This window comes from Gorilla gorilla, chromosome 20 (assembly GCF_029281585.2).
Source record: "Gorilla gorilla gorilla isolate KB3781 chromosome 20, NHGRI_mGorGor1-v2.1_pri, whole genome shotgun sequence".
Taxonomy (NCBI): domain Eukaryota; kingdom Metazoa; phylum Chordata; class Mammalia; order Primates; family Hominidae; genus Gorilla; species Gorilla gorilla.
The window spans coordinates 23,162,116-23,175,348 of record NC_073244.2 but is presented as its reverse complement, the minus strand read 5'-3'; the positions used below and the strand labels follow the sequence as shown (position 1 = coordinate 23,175,348).

General features: G+C 50.4%; 1 protein-coding gene across 9 annotated transcripts in view; it reads right to left on the bottom strand.

Moving 5' to 3' along the window:
* Positions 1–13,233, bottom strand: part of NWD1 (NACHT and WD repeat domain containing 1) — a 97,929-nt gene that overhangs the window by 83,743 nt on the left and 953 nt on the right. For 6 of the 9 annotated variants that reach the window (XM_063701085.1, XM_055372067.2, XM_063701087.1 and 3 more), the window contains exons 2-4: positions 12,419–12,641; positions 9,605–9,702; positions 2,800–2,885 (exon numbers count right to left, since the gene is read on the bottom strand). In XM_063701085.1, coding sequence (XP_063557155.1) covers positions 2,800–2,883 — 84 coding nt within the window. In that variant the 5' untranslated portion in view covers positions 2,884–2,885; positions 9,605–9,702; positions 12,419–12,641. Of the gene's footprint in view, positions 1–2,799; positions 2,886–9,604; positions 9,703–12,418; positions 13,171–13,233 lie in introns of those variants that run through there. The other 3 variants (XM_063701086.1, XM_055372065.2, XM_063701084.1) reach the window with 2 other exon arrangements.

Here is a 13,233-nt window from a genome sequence, read left to right as displayed (position 1 = left end):
GAGGCTGGGCAGAGCAGCTCAGTTCAAGTAGGCAAAGCTGACCCTGCGGAAGGCTGGGGTGACAGGGAGACAAAGACAACTCGGAACAGTCCCTGCCTCCCTGAATTCTTCAGCACTGAGAGAAAGACACATAGATTCTTAAGACAAGCGGTGAGAGGCCAGCAGTACTCAATGTGACTGGAGGAAGAAAGGGGGAGGAACAATGAGTTAGAGGAGCAGGAAAGGAAAAGGGGTCAGGAGCCAGCCTCTGGAAGGAGCTTGTGCCTCTGGAGGGACCGCCGTCTCCCGATGTGCATGTGGAGGATGTTGAGACAGCATCCGCGTCAGAGCACCGGCATGGGCATTAAACAGAAAAGCTTGACCATTTCATCAGCTCTCAGTGCTGATGCTTCCATACTGCCTTTGACATTGAACTATGTCTCATGATCAATGGTGGGCAGAGTGGAATTTCCAGCACTGCTTCTTTCTTAGTAATAAATATACAAACCATAACGATCATGCATCTTTTTCCTTTTCTTTTCTTTTTTACCCAAAGATCCACTTGATTTTTTTTTTTTTTTGAGACAGAATCTCATTCTGTTGCCTAGGCTGGAGTGCAGTGGCATTATCTCGGCTCACTGCAACCACCACCTCCCAGGTTCAAGCAATTGTCCTGCCCCAGCCTCCCGAGTAGCTGGGATTACAGGTGCGTGTCACCACATCCGGGTAATTTTTGTATTTTTAGTAGAGAGGGGGTTTCACCATGTTGGCCAGGCTGGTCTCGAACTCCTGGCCTCAGGTGATCTACCCGCCTTGGCCTCCCAAAGTGCTGGGATTACAGGCATGAGCCACTTCGCCCGGCCCAGATTTTTTTTTTTTAAAGACAGCATCCCAATCTGGCACTCAGGCTAGAATGCAGTGGCTCCATCACAGCTCACTGCAGCCTCAAACTCCTGGGTTCAAGTGATCCTCCCACCTCAGCCTCCCCAGTAGCTGGGACTACAGGTAAGCGTCACCACACCCAGCTCATTTTTTTAATTTTATAGAGACAGGATCTTGTTATATTACCCAGACTGGTATCAAACTCCTGGCCTCCAGCAATCCTCCTGCCTTGGCCTCCCAAAGCACTGGGAATACAGGTGTTAGCCACTGTGCCCAGCCTCATCTTTTAACCAAATGGGACTTTGGTGCAATGAATCATTCTCATAAGTAGCAAGGAGGCAGCCTCAAGTTAAGCTGAGACTCCAAAGATGTTCATCAGTTTCCACAGGGAAATGTGCAGGCAGAAACATCCCCGGTTAGCCAGGGATAGCGCTGCATGTCTGTAGTTTCAGCTCCTCAGGAGGCTGAGACAGGAGGATCCCTTGAGCCCAGAAGGTCAAGGTTGCAGTGAGCTGTGAGATCACACCATGGCACTTTTTCTTTCTTTTTTTTTTTTTTTTTTTTGAGATGAAGTCTTGCTCTGTCATCCACTGGACCTCATCTGAAAAAAAAAAAAAAAATTCCCTAGCCAGGGATTGGTACAAGGAGACACCATTAGGGGCTCCTACTGTTTTGGGACTGTGCCAAACAGGTACACCATCAGCGTTCTAGAAAAAGGCATGTCCAACCTCCATGCCCATCCCCCAAATCGCAAAGCCCTCTTATACTCCTCCTGAAGCCCAGTACGAAGAGGGCCAGGAAGCTCTGAAGGCAAGACAAAAACAGCAGCAACAACAACAGACAGTTAAATGACATGTCCAAGGTCGCACTGCAAGGGACACAGCGATGAATCTGTGTTCAAAAGCATTCACTCCTACTCACTTTTCTACACCACCTGCCATGCTAACCAAGCACGGTGCACATGGCTGTAACCCCTCCACCTGCCTTTTTTTTTTTTTGAGACGGAGTCTCACTCTGTCACCCAGGCTGGAGTACAGTGGCTTGATCTCAGCTCACTGCAATCTCTGCTTCCCAAGTTCTGGCGATTCTCCTGCCTCTGCCTCCTGAGTAGCTGGGACTACAGGCATGAGCCACCACGCCCGGCTAATTTTTATATTTTTAGTAGAGACAGAGTTTCATCATGTTGCTTAGGCTAGTCTCGAGTTTCTGACCTCAAGCGATCTGCCCGCCTTGGCCTCCCAAAGTGCTGGGATTACAGGCGTCAGCCACCACGCCCAGTCCCACCTGCCTTTTTGTAGTCCCAAGGATTTTTATCTCCAGGGCCAGATCTCCAGGACCAACTACAGAATCTACGGGGCTCGGTGCAAAAAGAACATGTGGGACCTTTGTTTAAAAGTCATTGTGAATTTTAAAACTCTACAGTAAAGCATTAAAAGAGTATGGATAGCGGGGCGTGGTGGCGGGCACCTGTAATCCCAGCCACTCAGGAGGCTGAGGCGGGAGAATCACTTGAACCCTGGAGGCTGAGGTTGCAGTGAGCTGAGATTGCACCATTGCACTCCAGCCTGGGTGGCAGAGCGAGACTCCGTCTCAAAAAAAAAAAAAGCATGGGGCCGGGCTCAGTGGCTCACTCCTGTAATCCCAGCACTTTGGGAGGCCGAGGCAGGCAGATCACAAGGTCAAGAGATCAAGACCATCCTGGCCAACATGGTGAAACCCCGTCTCTACTAAAAATACAAAAATTAGCTGGGCGTCGTGGCGCACGCCTGTAGTCCCAGCTACTCAGGAGGCTGAGGCAGGAGAATTGCTTGAACCCGGGAGGCAGAGGTTGCAATGAGCCGAGATCGTGCCACTGCACTCCAGCCTGGCGACAGAGCAAGAACTACGTGTCCAAAAAAAAAAAAAAAAAGCATGGAGCCCGGAGTGACTTCCAGTTACCTCAAACATCAAGCCATGCTTCTGGCAGAAGGTCTGCACTTCAGGGTAGGCAGTGCTCTGCAGGGCTTCCCTCTCTGCGTCCATATCTGCAAGGAAGGGCATGGAGGGTATTAGTGGAAAGGACTCAGAACTCTTCCCAGCCTCATAGCTCTGCTTTTATTTTATTGATTTACTTTTGTCTTTTTTCCCCTTTTTTGTGGAGAATGGGATCTTGCTATGTTGCCCAGGCTGGTCTCGAGTTCCTGGCCTCAAGAGATCCTCTCTCCTCTGCCTCCCAAAGTGTTGGGATTACAGGCATGAGCCACTGCACCTGGCCTGCGGCTAAAGCCTCATCTGCCGCCACCATCTCAAAAAAAAAAAGAAAGAAAGAAAAATAAAAAAAATCACAATAGGCAGTTATTTTATTTATTTTGTGGAGTCTCCTTATGTTTCCTAGGCTGGTCTTGAACTCCTGGACTCAAGCCATCTTCCCGCCTCAGCCTCCCAAAGTGTTGGGATTACAGACATGAGCCACCGTACCCAGCCCTGTATATATTTAAAAAAAAAATTTTTTTTAAGGGACAGGTCTCACTCCATCACCCAGGCTGGAGTGCAGTAGTGCAATCACAGCTCACTGTAACCTCAAACTCCTAACATCAGTCAATCCTCCCACCTCAGCCTCCTGAGTAGCTGGGATTACAGGAGGGCACCACCACAGCCATATACATTTTTTTAAATTTTTTGTAGAGAAGGAGTCTCACTATGTTTTCTAGGCTGGTCTCAGACTCCTAGGCTCAAGCAATCCAATTGCTTTGGCCTCTCAAAGCACTGGGATTACAGGAGTGAGCCACCGTGACCAGTGGATTATATCTTGTTTGCCATTGTACCCCTTATGCTTAACCAAGGGGCACAATAAATAAATACATAAATATATTTTGGGTTTTTTTTTTTGTTTTTTTGTTTGTTTTTTGAGACGAAGTCTTGCTCTGTCACCAGGCTGGAGTGCAGTGGCGTGATCTCAGCTCACTGCAACCTCTGCCTCCTGGGTTCAAGCAATTCCCCTGCCTCAGCCTCCCAAGTAGCTGGGATTACAGGCGTGCACCACCACACCTGGCTAATTTTTTGTGTTTTAGTGGAGATGGGGTTTCATCATGTTGGCCAGGATGGTTTCGATCTCCTGACCTTGTGATCTGCCCACCTCGGCCTCCCAAAGTGCTGGGATCACAGGCGTGAGCCACTGCGCCCGGCCCATAAATAGTTTTAAAAAGTACTTGCAGTTTGTGAAGAGTGCTGTTGAAAACACATGGGCGGGCTGGGCTAGAGAATAACAGGGACAAATCTTTCTTTCTTTTCCTTCTTTCCTTCCTTCCTTCCTTCCTTCTCTCTCTCTTTCTTTTCTTTTCTCTTTTTTTTTTTTTTTTTTGAGACAGAGCCTCGCTCTGTTGCCCAGGCTTGAATGCAGTGGCACAATCTCGGCTCACTGCAACCTCCGCCTCCCAGATTCAAGGGATTCTCCTGCCTCAGCCTCCTGAGTAGCTGGGATTACAGGCGCACACCACCACACTGGGCTAATTTTTGTATTTTTAGTAGAGACGGGGTTTCACCATGTTGGCCACGCTGGTCTCAAACTCCTGACCTCAGGTGCCTCAGCCCCCTAAAGTGCTGGGATTACAGGTGTGAGTCACTGCACACAGCCTATTTTTTTTTTTTTTTTTTACTTTTTGTAAAGATGGGGCCTCGCCATGTTGCTCAGGCTGGTCTTGAACTCCTGAACTCAAGCAATCTGCCCACCTCAGAGGGACAAATCTACTTTACATCGAGGGGCAGAGAAGGGCTCCCTGAAGACGGGGTGTTTGCACTGAGATCCAAAGGATCAGAATAAGAAGGAGAAGAGGGAACCGTGAGAGTGACAGTCCTGATATGGGCCCCAGGGCCTTGTGGGTTCCCGGATCTATGGATTCTGGTGTGGATAACGACAGGTAGACAAGGGGGTGACCACATGAGATAAGGTTGGGGAGGTGAGCAGGGTCCAGTCACACAGGGCCATGCAGCTATGGCAAGGTTCTGGCAGTTTTTAAGCCTGACACACAGTACATTGGTCATAAATATTAGTTGTAACATCATATGCCACTCACAGCAACTCTATCAAGTTGGGTTCTCAGTCTGGCTTCTCGAGGAGGAAACAGAGGGTCCAGGAGGCTCCCACATGAGTCACTACCTGAGCTGCATTCACATCATAGAGGTTTCCCAATTCTCCCACCTCGGCCTCCCAATGTGCTGGGATTGCAGGTGTGAACCACCGCACCTGGCCCACAAGCTGCAATTACTTAATTATTTTTTTTTTTTTTGAGATGGAGTCATGCTCTGTTGCCCAGGCTGGAGTGCAGTGGCACGATCTCGGCTCGCTGCAAGCTCCGCCTCCTGGGTTCACGCCGTTCTCTTGCCTCAGCCTCCCGAGCAGCTGGGGCTACAGGCGCCCGCCACCACGCCTAGCTAATTTTTTGTATTTTTAGTAGAGACGGGGTTTCACTGTGTTAGCCAGGATGGTCTCAATCTCCTGACCTCGTGATTCGCCCGCCTCGGCCTCCCAAAGTGCTGGGATTACAGGTGTGAGCCACTGCACCCGGCCTGCAATTACTTAATTTATGTGTCCATTCCCCAAACCAGGATGTAATTTCTATGAGAGCACATATACATGGAGTGGTGTGGCCAGGCACGGTGGCTCACGCCTGTAATCCCAGCACTTGGTGGGAGGCTGAGTGGGGTGGATGACCTGAGGTCAGGAGTTTGACACCAGCCTGGTCAGCATGGTGAAACCCCATCTCTACTAAAACTACAAAAATTAGTCAGACATGGTGGCAGGTGGCTGTAATCTCAGCTGCTCGGGAGGCTGAGGCAGGAGAATCCCTTGAACCTGGGAGACAGAGGTAATAGTGAGTCCAGATTGCACCACTGCACTCCAGCCTGGGCGACAGAGTGAGACCCCATCTCAGAAAAAAAAAAAAAGAGCAGTGACCCAGCAAATGTTCCATAATACTCTGTTCTCCAAAACAAATTTTTTTAAATCCGATTTGTATTTTCTGCCAATTTCCGTGGTTTAAATGCTCCACCCTGGTTAATATCAAGTTGCCAACTGACTTCACTGAATGTGGAGTTAGGCAGTGCTGTGTAGCTGCATGCTATTATCTAATATCTCCTTTTTGAGTTTTTGGTTTATTTTTTGTTTTTTGAGACAGAGTCTTGCTCTGTTGCTCAGGCTGGAGTGCTATGGCGCGATCTTGGCTCACTGCAACCTCTGCCTCCCAGGTTCAAGGGATTCTCCTGCCTCAGCCTCTTGAGTAGCTGGGATTACAGGCACCCACCACTATGCCCAGCTAATTTTTTGTATTTTTAGTAGAGACAGGGTTTCGCCATGTTGCCCAGGTTGGTCTTCAACTCTTGACCTCAAGTGATCCACCCGCCTCAGCCTCCCAAAGTGCTGCGATTACAGGCGTGAAACACAGTACTTGGTTCACGTCTAGGTCTCTTAAAGGACTCCATGAGCTGTGCCCATTGCCCTGACACCGCCTGAGCGTGCCCACCTGCCTCTGAGCCCCCATCCATACCCTGCACCTTACCTGAGACTGTGGAACTGATGAAGATGGTCACACCACTGGGTGGAGGTGCTAGGAGGGGGCCGGCTTCACCCTAAAGAAGCCGCCGGCGGGTACTCGGGCTGAGGGGGCCCACGCTCATTGCTGCCCACCCACCAAGATGACCCTTCCCCTGGAAAGGGTGTGGGGCTCAGAGACCTCACGCCAGCAGCCAGGCAGCCTTCCTGGTAGCCCAGCCGGGCAGGGCCATCACGAACGGGGAGCCAGTTTCACCTTCCAAGGCTCCCCCAGTGACCTGCAGCCCCCACCACCTCCAGTGCCTCTGGGGAGCTGAACGAGCTCCTCTCCACTGCTTTCCTTGGTCTGCAAGCACTCATGGAGGGATATTAGACAGTGGCCTCCCCGCCAAGACCTCTGGATGTTGGCTCCTCTAGGCACGGGAGTCCTCTTCCCAGCTCCTCGTCCTCAGAGCGCAGTAGTCACCATAGCAACTACGGTTTCCCAGTGCTGGGCATTGGGGCCTGGGGACCAGCCAACCTCTCGAACACCTGGGTCCCCTGGGGCCTACCCGTGTAAGTTGAGACTGAGCCCAGGTGTGCAGAGGAGAGGCTGGGAGCCATGCCCAGCCCCACAGCCCAGACAAGAAAGACAAACGCTTGACGAAAGTCCCACCCCATTCTGCCCTTCCCACCCCCTCCCACGAGGCAAAGTCCTTCCACGTCAAGGCACCGCACATACTATTTCAACCAGCAGTTCTCACTTGGGGACCATTCAGCCCCCAAGGACACTTGCAATGTCTGGAGACCTTTCCAGTTGCCACAACTGGAGGATGCTACTGGCATCACGTGGGTGGAGACCAGGGATGCTGCTCAACATCTAACAATGCCCAGGAAGCCCCCACAAAGAATGATCCGTCCCCAGCTGTCAGCAGTGTTGAAAAACTGAGAAACCAGTTTTAGGCCAGGTGCAGTGGCTCATACCTATAATCCCAGCACTTTGGGAGGCCGAGGTGGGTGGATCACTTGAGGTTAGGAGTTCAAACCAGCCTGGCCAACATGGTGAAACCCTGTTTCTATGAAAAATACAAAAATTAGCCAGGTGTGGTGGCGCAGGCCTGTAATCCCAGCTACTTGGGAGGCTGAGGCAGGAGAATCGCTTGAACTCAGGAGGTGGAGGTTGCAGTGAACTGAGATCACACCACTGCACTCCAGCCTGGTGACACAGCAAGACACCATCTCAAAAGAAAAAAGAAAAAAAGAAAGAAAACAGTTTTAAATCAATTCTAGTAGCTGAGCACAATGGCTTGTTCCAGTAATCCCAGCTATTCAAGAGGCCAGGGCAGGAGGACCTCTTGAGCCAGCAGTTCAAGACCAGCCAGGGCAACACAGTGAGCCCTCATCTCTGCAAAAAAAAAGTTTTTTAAAAATAGAGCCATGGGCCAGGAGCTGTGGCTCATGCCTGTAATCCCAGCACTTTGGGAGGCCGAGGTGGGCAGATCACCTGAGGTCAAGAGTTCGAGACCAGCCTGACCAACATGGAGAAACCCTGTCTTTTCTAAAAATACAAAATTAGCCGGGTTTGGTGGTGCATGCCTGTAATCCTAGCTACTCCGGAGGCTGAGGCAGGAGAATCACTTGAACCTGGGAGGCAGAGGTTGCAGTGAGCCAAGATCGTGCCACTGCACTCCAGCCTGGGCGACAAGAATGAAACTCTGTCTAAAAAAAAACAAAACAAAAAAAAAACAAAAAAACCAATGTAGCTATGGCATGGTGGTGCCTGCCTGTTGTCCCAGCTACTTGGGAGGCTGAGATGGGAGGATTGCATGAGCCCAAGAGTTTAAGGCTGCTGTGAGCTACAATCACGTGCCTGTAATCCCACCACTTTGGGAGGCCAAGGTAGATGGATCACTTGAGGTCATGAGTTCAAGACCAGCCTGGCCAACATGGTGAAACCCCATCTCTACTAAAAATACAGAAATAAGCCAGGCATGGTCGTGAGCCCCTGTAGTCCCAGCTACTCGGGAGGCTGAGGCGGGAGCATCGCTTGAACCTGGGAGGCGGAGGTTGAAGTGAGCCAAAATCATGACACTGCATTCCAGCCTGAGTGACAGAGGGAGACTCCATCTCAAAAATAAATAAATAAATAAATGAACAATAAAATTAAATAAATAAACAAACTCTAACTAGTTATCTTTGCCTGCAGGAGGTTTGTTGTTAGGTGATACGGAGTCTTGCTCTGCCACCCAGGCTGGAGTGCAGTGGTGTGATCATAGCTCACTGTAGCCTCGATCTCCTGGGCTCAAGTGATCCTCCCATCTCAGCCTCCCAAGTAGCTGGGACTACAGGTGTGCACAATCATGTCTGGTTAATTAAAAAAAAAAAAATTTGTGTAGAGTCTGGGCCCAGTGGATCATGCCTATAATCCCAGCACTTTGGGAGTCCAAGACAGGTGAATCATTTGAGCCTAGGAGTCTAGGATCAGCCTGGCCAACCTTGCTTCTACTAAAAATACAAAAATTAGCTGGCCATGGTGGTGCACGCCTGTAGTCCCAGCTATTCGAGAGGCTGAGGCATGGGAATTGCTTGAACCTGGTAGGCAGAGAGGTTGCAGTGAGCCAAGATCATACCACTGCACTCCAGCCTGGGCGACAGAGTGAGACCCCGTCTCAAAAAATAAATAAATAAATAAAATAAAAATTTTTGGCTAGGCATAGTGGCTCACGCCTGTAATCCCAGCACTTTGGGAGGCCGAGGTGGGTGGATCACCTGAGGTCGTCAGGAGTTCCAGACCAGCCTGGCCAACATGGTGAAACTCCATCTCTACTAAAAATACAAAAAATTAGCTGGGTATGGTGTCACATGCCTGTAGTCCCAGCTACTTGGGAGGCTGAGGCAGGAGAATTACTCGAACCTGGGAGGCAAAGTTGCATGAGCCAAGATGGCACCATTACACTCCAGCCTGGGCAATAGGAGCGAAACTTAGTCTCAAAAAAAAATATTTTTTTTGTAGAAATGGGGTCTCACTGGGTCGAGTTCAAGGCTGGAACTTGGCAGGCTCCTGCCAACAAGCGATCCTCCCACCTGAGCCTCCCAAAGTGCTGATATTACAGGTGTGAGTCCCCACGCCCAGCCATGATCTGACATTATTGAAAATGCCCTGGCGACCTGAATCCTGCCCAACCTCTTCACAACAGTAGCAAACCACCGCTGGAGGCAGAGAGAACATGCGTATACCTTGGCATCCATGAGCCTGGTTTGAATGCTGGCTCCTCCATCGCCCTCCTGGAGGACTTAAGCAAGTGGCCTCCCTCCCAGGGCATCAGCCGCATGGTCTGTGAAATGAAAATAAGAGCCATTCAGGGCGCTTGCCTCTGCAGCAATATATGAGGTAGCGCAATGTGTTAGCAGATCAAAATTAATGCCGAAAATATCCACCTTGAACAAAACATCAACAAGGCGGTTGGGAGATAGGTCTATAAAATGCCCAGCATTAGTGAGCTCTCAACAAAACAGTGATATTGATTCTACTGGGTCAACTGTATTTTCAAACCTTTGTGTCTTTCCTCTTACTATCCTCTCTGCCTTGACTTCCCTTCCCTGCCTTGTCCACCCGGGACAGACTCTGCCATTGAGGGATTCCCCAAGAGCACCCTCAAGCTCCATGATTCCTTAGGACTCAGAGAATTTAAAAATGGTGTCATAGCCCAGGTGAAATGGCTCACGCCTGTAATCCCAGGACTTTAGGAGGCCAAGGCGGGCCGATCACTTGAGGTTAGGAGTCGGAGACCAGCGCAGCCAACATGATGAAACCCCGTCTCTACTAAAAATACAAAAATTAGCCAGGCATGACGGTGCACGTCTGTAATCCCAGCTACATGGGGGGCTCAGACATGAGAATCGCTTGAACCAAGGAGGTGGAGGTTGCAGTGAGCTGAGATCACACCACACCCAGCCTTGGCAACAGAGGGACAGTCCATCTCAAAACAAAACAAAACAGAAAAAGCTGTAAAATAGGTACTCATAGGTTATGATGAATGGATATAAATTAAAATCAGCCAAGGGGCCAGGCACAGTGACTCATGCCTGTAATCTCGGCACTTTGAGAGGCTGAGGTGGGGATTGCTTGAGCCCAGGAGTTCAAGACCAGCCTGGGCAACACAGGGAGACAGTGTCTCTACAAAATAAAAAAATTATCCAGGGCCAGACATGGTGGCTCACGCCTGTAATCCCAGCACTTTGGGAGTCCAAGGGTTCAAGACCAGCCTGGGCAACATGGTGAAACCCCATTTCTACAAAAAATTTAAAAATTAGCCAGATGTGGTGGTGCACACCTATAGTCCCAGCTATTCACAAGGCTGAGGTGAGAGGATCACTTGAGCCTGGGAGGCAGAAGTTGCAGTGAGCCAAGATCGCAACACTGTACCACAGCCTGGGCAACAGAGCGAGACCCTACCTCAACAACAGCAAAAAAATCAGCTGGACATGGTGATTCGTGTCTGTGGTCCTAGCTACTTGGGAGGCTGAAACGGGAGAATCACTTGAGCGCAGGAGGTTGAGGCTGCAGTGAGCCACCTGGGCAACAGAGAGAGACTCTGCCTCAAAAAATAAAATAAGATCAGCCACGGGAAGAGGTATCCAGGGCAGGGTCCAGAAGAGACCAGGTGTGAGATTTCAGTCGTCCCCTCCCAGTGAAGTTGTATGGCCAGCACTTAAATCTGCCAGCAGTGATGCGTGACAACATGAACAGTTTGCCACCAACTAGGAAAGCTCTCCTGAGCCTTGGTGTCCTGGGTTTTTATTGGGAGTTGGTCACGTAGACATGATTGACCACCTGCATAGCTGACCTTAATCCCCAGCCCCTCCAGAGGTCAACCAATATCACGTGACTTAAAGCTCCCTCTCTAAGTCATGTTGTTAGTATCTAGTGTGAGCCAAGGCTCTCCAGGTAAACAAAGACACCCTTATCCCATTCCGAGGGCTTAGAGGTCACTTCCCAGGAGCAGGTCAAGAGCTATAGCTTTAATGTGTGGGGTATGGACAACTCAGGGCTGCTGAGTTAATTCTTTTTTAAGAGTGAGGGTCAGCCAGGCACAGTGGCTCACATCTATAATCCCAGCACTTTGGGAGGCCAAGGTGGGCGGATCGCCTGAGGTCAGGAGTTTGAAACCAGCCTGGCCAACATGGAGAAACCCCGCCTCTACTAAAAATACAAAATTAGCCGGGCGTGATGTCTCATGCCTGTAATCCCAGCTACTCAGGGAGGCTGAGGCAAGAGAATTGTTTGAACCCAGGAAACAGACATTGCAGTGAGCTGAGATCGCACCATTGCACTCCATCCTGGGTGACAGAGCAAGACCGTCTCAAAAAAAAAGAGTCAAGTCTTGCTCTGTCGCCCAGGCTGGAGTGCAGTGGTACTATTGTGGCTCACTGCAGCCTCCATTTCCTGTCCTCAAGTGATCCTCCTACCTCAGCCTCCTGAGTAGCTGGGACTAACAGGCACACACCACCATGCCTAGCTAGTTTTTTAGTTGTTTTTTTTTTCTTTTTCTTTAAGAGGCAGGGTCTCACTCCATTGCCCAGATTAGAGTGCAGTGACATGATCATAGCTCACTGCAGCCTTGAACTCCTGGACTCAAACCATCCTCCTGCCTCGGCCTCTCAAGTAGCTGGAACTATAGGCATGTGCCACCATGCTAGCCTTAAGTTTTTTATTTTTTGTAGGGACGGGAGTCTCACTATGTTGCTCAGGCTGTTCTTGAACTCTTGGCCTCAAGCCATCCTCCTGCCTCAGCCTCCCAAAGCGCTGGGATTAGAGGCATGAGCCACCACGGGCAGCCAGAGTTAATTATTTTCTCAGCAGTAAAAGCCCAGTAAATAGAGTTGAGCGTCACCATTCGACAGATGAGAAAACTGCAACTTAGAGTGAGAACTTTCTCACCAGCTAGAAGGGCAGAGTCAGGGAGCGAGTGCTGGTCAGACCCCCTCTCCTCCAGGGACCCCGCCCCCATAAACCCAGCCCGGCCCCCCAGCCACCTTCCCACAACTCACCCGGATACCACAGTTTAGCTGCAGCCTGCTGATCTCACTGAGGCCCCAGTTCTGGGTCCCAGCATCTCTCCAGACCTCTCTAAGCACCTCCTCCCCAATCTTCTGATCTTGAATTTGCCTCCACCACAATTTCTGTTCCTTCTCTCGTTTTCCTGGGTCCCAGCAGGCTCCTTGGACCCGAATTCACTTCAGCGCCTGGCCACGCTCCCTCGGTTACTGCCTCCTGATGATCATAGGAGGATCAGAGTCTTTGACCTTGCCTTTCACCTCTAGGCTTTTTCCTAGTCTGTCTCCCAGACTTCCTCCATCTCAGTATGACAAACATTTGAGGCCAGATCGTCCTCTGTGGTGGCAATTGTCCCATGCATTTTAGGATGTTGCAAAGCATTTCCGGCCCCCACCCACTAGATTTCAACAGCACACCTCCACCACCACCACCAAAGTCGTCACAATTAAAAAGTATCCCTAGGCTGGGTGCGGTGGCTCATGCCTCTAATCCCAGCACTTTGAGAGGCCAAAACAGGCAGATTGCTTGAGGCCAGGAGTTCGAGACCAGCCTGGCCAACATGGCGAAACCCCATCTCTACTAAAAATACAAAAATTAGCTAGCATGGTGGCATGTACCTGTAATCCCAGCTACTCGGAAGCCTGAGGCAGGAGAATCACTTGAACCCGGGAAGCAGAGGTTGCAGTGAGCCGAGATCGTGCCACTGCGTTCCAGCCCGGGCAACAGAGCAAGGCTCCATCTCAAAAAGAAAAAGTCTCGGCCGGGCACGGTGGCTCACGCCTGTAATCCCAGCACTTTGGGAAGCCGA